Here is a 9,144-nt window from a genome sequence, read left to right on the forward strand (position 1 = left end):
AGGACTGCAGTGTAAAAGGTGAAGCAAGGACAGTAACATTATATAAAAATAAACTACAAATAAACACTAGAGCGAGTACATACAACTGTGCTTAAAACAATATATACAAAAAAAAAAAAACAAACAGAAAGACGTAAAAGTCAAATAAAAATGTTTTCAGCTTAAACATTATGGTAATAACTCAAAATGTGCATGTTGCAGTTTCTCTTTAACCTCTTGGCACTGATGGCATGTTGGTGGGTGGGCCCTGGAGACGAGCGGCGCTCCCAGTGGATAACGGGAAGTTCCTGATCACGAGCAGGTTTCCGATCAGGTGACAGCCAATCACATGATCATAAACCCCACCTCCCAAAATCTGCAACCCCTTAAAGGGGCCAGAAGGCACCGATGGGGTTAAAACAAGACAGTACCCACCCTCTCCCCACCATAACCACAAACCACCGCGCACACACACACCTATACATGATTATAATTTTTATTTCCATAAATGCTGTCACATAATAACCTTTTAAAAAAAAACAAAAAAAACAAAAAAAAAAAGACTAACACCTCCCCCTCCTCCCCTCACTGGTATGATATCCCCGCCCACCTTCCCAGTGAACGCCCATCCTGGTCCCTTCTCAGTAAAATGCATTCTGGACCCTAAATGAAAAGGAAAAAAAAAAAAAATGGCACGTGTAATGGTTTCTTCTCCTGCCGAAGCCAAATTTTGCGGTATTAAATCCTCAACAGCTGCACCGAGGACACCCCCTTGAAGCAAAGGGCCTTTGGGAATCATAAAAGTGCACCTGTCATACAAAAAGGGGGAAAAAAGCCATATTGGGTTCCTTATCCCAAGGTAAAAAAATGGCTTTCAATGGGCCACGTGGGTCAACAGGTACAAGCGAGCCATCACTAGCTGGAACAGCGACAAAAACCCCTTCACGGCTGGACGACATTGTTATGGCGCAACTGCCGTGTCATCCAGTCAAACAGTCTTATTGTGACGCTCCCACTAACAGCCCATTGGACAAATGCTGCGGGCTTGGCACAACACTGTAACCTACTGGTGAAGGTCAGGATCTTGGCCAAGTACAACACAAACGGTTGCCGAGATAAGTATGTAATGCACAAAAGGAGATCTCATTTAGGTTTACACAGGCACGCTATTCCCTTCTTGATGTACAATACTGGGCCCCAGGGTGATTTTGGCTGTCATAATTGGAACAGGAGCACGAAAGAGCGCCACCTTTTCTTTGTTCCCATCGCCAGTTCCGCAGCAATAGAAAAGTAAAACAAATAAGAAAAAAAAAAAAAAAAAAAAAAAAGGGAAAGAGAAGTTCATTTTGTAGTGAGAATGGCTGGCAGTGGCAGGACATGGCTAAATACTACCCCTGGAAAAATTGGGCGGACAAAAAGTTAAATAATGAGAGAAGCCGGGGGGGGGCACGACGACAATGAAATAGGTGGTAGGGAGTGGGGCCAGCAGCTCTTCCTCTCCTTTCTCTTCAAAATGTAGAAAAAAAAAAAAAAAAAAACGCCCCACCCTGTGCAGTCCAGCCAATGAGAGGAAGAAAGATGTGGCAGACTCCGCCTGAGAGGAATCTAAGGAGAGAAAATATAAATAAATGAATTACTCTTCACCTTTGTTTGTAAATTACTCTGCAATGCTTTGTACCAGAATTACAATTTCAGTGGATTGACTGATTAAAAAAAAAAATAAATAAAAAAAGAAGTGTTTATTAATTTGTTATCTTAACTGCTTGCCTACGGGGCACTTTTACCCCCTTTCTGCCCAGTCCATTTTTCAGCACTGTCACATTTTGAATGACAATTGCGCGGTCATGCAACACTGCACCCAAGCAACATTTTTATCATTTGAGACAGATAGAGCTTTCTTTTCGTGGTATTTAATCACCACTGGGATTTTTATTCTTTGCTTAAAAAAAAAAAAAAAAATCAAAAATTCTGAAGAAAAAAAACAAACAAACAAAAAAAAGTTTCCTTGTTTCCGTTATAAAATTTTGTAAATTTTTCTCCTTCACTGATGTGCGCTGATGAGACCACTGATGGGCACTGAAAAGGTGGCACTGAAGGGCACTGTTGGGGCTACACTGATGATCAGTGCCCCGATTACCTGTACAGTTTCCCCTGTGAGGAAACGCCGCTGATCGGCTCTCCTCACGCGCTGTCAGCGTAAGTAGAGGAATGCCCGATAACCAGCATTTCCTTGTTACATGTGATCAGCTGTGATTGGACACAGCTGACATGGGTAAAGAGCCTCATCATTGGCTCTTTACTGAAATCGGTGATGTGCCGTGTCCCAGGGTCAGTGAGTACCACCGATCGCCACGCTGCGGGCGAGCAAGCGCCGTGAGAGTGGGGTGACGTCAGACGAGAGTGCCACCTTGCGCCCATCATTTTACAATACGGCGGGTGGGAGGTGGTTAAACTTAAAAAGGCAAAAAAAAAAAAAGATTTCATTTTAATACAGCAAGGGAAGGTTAGAACCCCCATCAATTTTTTTTGGCATTTGTTTCCTACTCTGTAATTTCCCGTCACTTTCTGTCTCATACTTTAAAACAGGAAGTGAGAGGAAATCTCTCCAAAGTGAGGGAATCTCTGGTTGTCACCAGAACTAGTGTCCCTATTGGACAGGACAGCTATAGAGGGTGAATCTCCCTAACAGGGGCTCAGAAATCAATAAAAGCTGACAGGTGTTGTAATCCCTATACACTCCACCAAAAAAAAAAGAAGAGAAAAAAAAGGAAAGTTTTTTTCTTTAGTTATACTTTAACCACTTGCCGACCGCACTTCCATTCAGAGTGCTTTTCATTGAATTTTGGAAGCACAGTAAGGTGATAAAAATGTGAAAGATTAGCTATCGAAGTGGATCTATAGAGAAAAACATAAACAAAACCTGATGGTTTAATACTACTTTAAATTTAAAAGCAGCCTAATGACTGTCACTTTAAAATAACTGGAAGATTATAAAATATTTGAAATCACATGGTGCCTCCCAGTGGTGGTTATTGAAATAGAAATGATGTTAATGTTCTCACCTGTAAGTCCATGGAGCCAAGAATTAAAAAAAAATAAGTTTACTCGTCTTTTGCAGTCATCCCCCTGACTTGTCCTTTTTGCCTCATCTGTAAGAAAAGCAGAGGAGGCCTTTAGCTATGCAATACAGACATCTACCGCCATGTTATTATACAAGTCATCTTCCCCTCCTTACCTCATCCAGCTCTCTCTGTGTTTCATCTTCCATACGGCGGATGTCGTCCATGGTCAGATCCACCCACCGATCCAGGGAGCAGAAAAGCTGGCGGTGAAAGTTTGTGAAGAGGCGCTTCTCTTGCTAGCAAAAAAAAAAAACAAAAAACGTAAGGCGATAGATGAGTGACCAAATCCAGAGAAGGAAAAAAGAAAGAAAGAAAGAAAGAAAGAAAGAAAGAAAGAAAGAAAGAAAGAAAGAAAGAAAGAAAGAAAGAAAGAAAGAAAGAAAGAAAGAAAGAAAGAAAGAAAGAAAGAACGAACTCAGTCATAATCTGGAGATGCTACTATTGTGATGCTCACTGTTCTCCTTGCTGGAGAGGAAGCCGTACCTGAGGACCTGCACAGCAAGTATCTCCCTACTTCAATCATTCTCTAGATCTGGAGTTTTCTGTCCCCTCCCCTGTCATTCTTGAATATTCCCCCATAAATCATCAGATCACCAGTTATCGGGGGGGGGGGACACGAGGAAGCAAAGCCCTGCTCCCCTACCAAGAGGGCCACCCCCCACACAGAGACATGGTGCAGAGCAAGAACAAGGCATAACTATCCACTACAGGGAGCCCCGAGGAAATACTGGTGACCAGTCCTTTGAACGTTGCCTGTTTTTTTTTTGGGCACAGCTTTCACAGTACAGCTCCTCTTTAAAAACGTGAGAAATAAATTGGCACAACTGGGGGTGGTTAATGGGGTTAACAGTTCATAAATGGGTTAGTTCATACTCAATGAGATCAAAAAAAGTCCACATATAAAAAAGGACGCTCACTTCTGCGGCAGCTTAATCATGGGAGCAAGGAGTAACTCTGGAGAGAAGGCATAAAAAGGCGAGAGAAGACAAGTGTACTACTGATAAAAGTATTGCACTCACAAACAAAGGTGCATCTCAAGCATGTAGCGCTGTAACAGATTTATGCGTTTCACATTGAAAAAAAGCGCAAGATTTTAAAAAAGAAAAACACATTTATTTAATTTGTAATGAACTTTTCGGTGCTTTGTACCATTGCTGACAGCTGAAGTGTAAACAAAACAGTTGCGGTAGGTATCGGTAATTGCTATTGGCGAGGAATACAAAAAAAATTTAATTAAATTAAATCGGTACTTGTGCTCGTTGTAAAATAAAAAAAAAAAAAAATATGGTATTGGTTTATCACTACTACACATTGCTGGCGCTTGTCTTCTCTCCCCTTTTATACCTCTAAACTGAGCAACCCATGTGCTTTAGAAAAGCATGTTGCCCAAGTACTTCTCTCAGGAATAATAAAAATGAAAGAGCTGTGTAAGAGAATATCATATCATATAAGCTACAAACAGGCATGGGGGGGGGGGGGGGGGGGGCTGGCTACAGCATTAAAGAGGTGCCAATACACACCTCTGCCTATCAAGAGTCCTCCTTCCTCCCAGGAGATCGAACTTGAGAAGAAAGTGGCCTGCCCATACCGACTTTGCTTCAGGCTAAAAACTAGGCTCTGCTCGCCATCCTACCCATCCCATAAAGCACTGCAGCAACATCAGAAACCTAGCGAAAGTTGTGTGCAGTGCATTATGGGATGCAGGGGTATGGGCACGTCATGTGCGATACGATTCGACACTCAAGATTGTCAACAATGAACTTACCTTGTGAATAAACTTCTCCATTCTACCCTGAAGGCCCCACCATCGGAATTTGACAGTCACTAGTTTGTAGGCACACATGTGAGGGCAAGAGGGGTTGTTGAGGATCTCGTTCTGCAACCAAATACAAACATATGTTAAATTAAAAAAAAAAAAAAACCATGCGCATAACAAGAAACCCAACATGTGAAACATTAAAATTGTGCGCTCCCGTGAAACGAGGGAGGGGGGGGGCAAATTTCATTAAGCTATATTTTCCATAGGGAACGTTTTAAAAGCCCCTACATCAGTTCAGAGTTAGACAAGAATAATGACGCTAGAATTATAGCTCTCGCTCCAGTGTGCGCAGTGATATGTCATGTGTAGCACAATGGACGTTTTACCGTGTAAGCGCCCTCAACACGTGCATCTATATTCGTACGTTCATATATGTGGGAGGTGTAGAAGGGGCTCAAATAAATTTGGGTTGGATCTTAAGTGCTTCTGTGTCAGTTTTCCTTTTTTAAATTAAAAAGCCCCCTTTGTGATACATTTTTGGTGACAGGTTCTCTTTAATGACACCTCGGAGGTTTAAAAGACCTCCGTCTAAACTTCTTGAAGGAGACATCAGGGGTCTAAAAGGCCGCCATCTAAATGTCTTGAATGAGACATCAGGGGTCTAAAAGACCTCCATCTAAATGTCTTGAATGAGACATCGGGGGTCTAAAAGACCTCTGATGTCTCAGATGTCCTTCAATAAAAGTAATGGAATGCAGATTAGTTTCTTCCCTAGCCATACTGGATGGGAGAACTGACACCGGGACCTGGAAGTGACACATTTATGCAGCTTCCAGGTCAGTAGCAAAAATGAGAATTTCGGAGAATGAATGTTCGCTGATCTCCGCACCTGCCATGCTGGTCCCGGGTCCCTCAATGGGGGCACGGAGCCTGGGAAACATGGGAGGGAGCCAATCAATCCTGGGTTGTGTGGAAGCTTCCACCTGACAGTTGGCTAGACAGATTCACACACACTACTGCAGCTGCTGGGAGTGTGTGTAAAATCCCCTCAAAAGCCACTTCTGCAGTGTTTATGGTGGTGGCAGTAAAAGTGTTGAAGAGATAAAAGCTTCCGACGGAAGAATAAACATTACCATCCAATCCTTTGTTAATGGCCCTCTTCCCGTCTTCTCCGATCTGTATGTAGCAGGGTCCTCTTCTGGCTTGTAGTCCTAGAAGGAAGGTACAAGGCCCCATGAACAGACATTTAAATCTTAAGGCACCACTTTCAGCAAAATCACCGTACTTACATCTTCTGAGATATCAGAACGATCTGCGATATCAATAGGTACAATTTCCACCTCCTTCCAGGTCTCCGCATCCAATCCATGTACCTGGAATAAGACACGGGTTATACAACCGGAATACCCTGACTGGGAGCAGACAGCTGAAGCATTAGGAGTCGTGACACACGTGCACTCAGTCACTTTACAATGCACCCCTCTGTACAGAAGAGGAACCTGCTGGTCTTTCTCACAGGCTGCTATTTAGATACAGGGCTCTTAGCAGCCTCTATTATATGGCATTGTGATTTTTCACTTGTAATTATAGCATTATTCCCCTGTATGAAATCAAGAAGGCACCACTTCCCCAACCAGCCACCATAGCATAGGCATCAAAATGGCTTCAGCCTGTGAATCATCACCAAAAGCCACCAGGCGCCTTTCGCCTCGCCCACCAAAGCTTATCCTCTTCAGCCCTGGAAGGTTTTACCCTCTTAAATGACCAGGCCATTTTTTGCGATACGGCACTGCATTACTTTAACTGACAATTGTGCAGGAGTGCACCTTGTACCCAAATAAAGTTGAGGTCATTTTTTTCCCCCCATAAATAGAGCTCTCTTTTGCTCCTATTTGATCACCTCTGCGTTTTTTTTTTTTTTAGCACAAAAAAAAAGGGGGGGGGGGGGGGAGCAACAATTTTGAAAAACATACCCAATAAAATAAAAGTAAAAAAAAAAATCTAATTTCTTCATCAATTTAGGCCAATATGTATACTGCTAAATATTTTTGGTAAAAAAAAAAATGTCAACAAGTGTATATTGATTGGTTTGCGCAAAAGTTTTATGTGCTCTTTAACCTTTTCCACTGCCATCAACGCATGTCCCCTCACGGCAGCTGGTGGTTCTAAACACACTCATGTAAATCTGACCGGCTGGCTGTAAGATGAAAGAAATTGGTTTCCCAGGCTCCGCTCTCACACCTATGGGTCCTGGAACGCCATGGTAGCGATCACAGGTTAGAGGCGACGTTCACTGGTCTTCGTTATCTAGTAGGAACCCAGAAGTGACACACACTACATCACTTCCAGGTTCAACTGTCACTTTCTGGAGCTTCCCCCACCCCTCAAAAGAAAAAAAAAAATAAAATAAAACCACACAACTTTGAGCTTGCCCCGCCCCCTGCTCATAACAGAAACACACGTGTCAATTGTGACACCCGTTACATACTGTGGCGCACGCCGGAGTGACAGCATACATTTTTAGGGCCATTACTCATAGTTGACTCTAAACTGATGACCTGTAGGGGCTTTTAAAGCTTAGCCAATGGAAAATTTAGGGTACTGAAGTTCATCAGCGCTTCGCAGGCGCATGCAATTTTGCAGGCTTGACATGCTGGGTGTCTATTTCCTTGGCGCAACCTCATTTTTTATTTTACCAAAAATGTGGGTAATATTTTCCCTAAAATCCACTTTATTTTTTTTTAATTTGCCCTCGATAAACTGTTAAAAAAAAATAATCTGGATCTACCAACATTTTATTCTCCAGGGTCTTCACTTTCAGAAAATATTTAAACTAAAAGTTCACCCAAACTGACTCAAAGCGCTGGTTCACACCAGCATGGCTTTGAAATCGCGCTACTGTAGGGCCACGTCAAAGCCGCACATCAGTGCGATTTGCACTGCCGACTTCATCTAAACGTCTATGCAAGTTGCAATGTAAAAAAAAAGTATTGCAGGAACGTTTTTCATAACCGCTGCAACAAGACCGGGATCATTACCAGCAATGGGGTGCTACTTGTATGCGATTTGGAACTGTCAACTCACAATGGGGGCTAAAATTACTCATAACCACATTCTAAAACTAATCTATCTAGCCCTGTAAAGAAGAAATCGCTATACACATCTTTTCTGAAGCCGATCCAGTCTCCATCTGCGGATGCTGTGTGCAGGAGAGAACCGACAATGGCTGTGAAACGCCTGGGAAGTGTCGTCATATAGTTACTACGGGGGTTTCCATACTTGGCTACCTCTACTGCACACGCCTACACACGCTGAAGCCGCCGCTGACAGCTCAGCATGGGATGGGGCGCGACCAGAGTGGCTGCAGAAAAGGTATGTATAGCTTTTTTTTTCTTTTACAGGGCTAGATAGATTCGTTTTAGAATGTTGCCGCGAGTAGAATTATTGCTCTCGCTCTAACGATCGCAGCGATACTTCACATGTGTGGTTTGAACACCGTTTACATATGCGGGCGTGACTTATGTATGCGTTCGCTTCTGTGTGTGAGCATGGAGGGAAGGGGCACTTTAAAAAAAAACAAAAAAAAAAAAAAAAAACTTATTTTATTTTTACACTATCCCTAAAAAAAAAAAAAAAAAAAAAAAAAAAAAAAAAAAAAAGTTTTTTGGACTCACTTTTATTCCTATTACAAGGAATGTAAACATCCCTTGTAATAGAAAAAAATCATTACAGGTCCTCTTTAATGTGAGATCTGGGGTCAAAAGGACCCCAGATCTCACATTTACACTTGAATGCAATAAAAATAAAAAAATAAAGTCCCTTTAAGGCCGTTGAGCGGAAGTGACATTTGTCATCGCTTCCATCATCCAACGTCCTCGAGTGGAGTGGGGGCAATCATCCCCTCACTCGACACACACAGACTCTGAGGGGAAAGGATTGGATCGTCTCCGCCGCTACCGACGGCTCCGGTAAACGGCAGAGACGGTCATAAAGCCAGGTGCCCACCGCCCTCCCACTGTGGATAAAAGTGATCTTGCGGCGAATCCGCCGCAGAGACCACTTATCTTAAAGCAAACTGCCCGCCGTTTCAGAAAATACCAGGGTTATGGCAGCTGCTGCCATAACAACGCTATTCAACGTCAAAGTAGCGACGACGGGCGGTCTGGAAGTGGTTAATCACCACTGGGTTTTTAAAAACATTTTGTAATATAAAACCGAACATTTAATATGTATAAAAAAGAGACACCAAAATGTTCTACTTTGTTATAAAACAAAAAAAAAAAA

The 9,144-nt window shown here is 42.6% G+C and overlaps 1 protein-coding gene across 1 annotated transcript in view; it reads right to left on the minus strand.

The window, feature by feature from the left end:
* Nucleotides 1–459: 459 nt before the first annotated feature.
* Nucleotides 460–9,144, minus strand: part of LOC141148499 (phosphatidylinositol transfer protein beta isoform-like) — a 27,244-nt gene continuing 18,559 nt past the window's right edge. The window contains exons 7-12 of the mRNA XM_073636020.1: nt 6,150–6,233; nt 5,994–6,071; nt 4,867–4,977; nt 3,215–3,337; nt 3,042–3,128; nt 460–1,584 (exon numbers count right to left, since the gene is read on the minus strand). Coding sequence (XP_073492121.1) covers nt 3,081–3,128; nt 3,215–3,337; nt 4,867–4,977; nt 5,994–6,071; nt 6,150–6,233 — 444 coding nt within the window. The 3' untranslated portion in view covers nt 460–1,584; nt 3,042–3,080. The remainder of the gene's footprint in view (nt 1,585–3,041; nt 3,129–3,214; nt 3,338–4,866; nt 4,978–5,993; nt 6,072–6,149; nt 6,234–9,144) is intronic.

Source organism: Aquarana catesbeiana, linkage group LG06 (genome assembly GCF_042186555.1).
Source record: "Aquarana catesbeiana isolate 2022-GZ linkage group LG06, ASM4218655v1, whole genome shotgun sequence".
Taxonomy (NCBI): domain Eukaryota; kingdom Metazoa; phylum Chordata; class Amphibia; order Anura; family Ranidae; genus Aquarana; species Aquarana catesbeiana.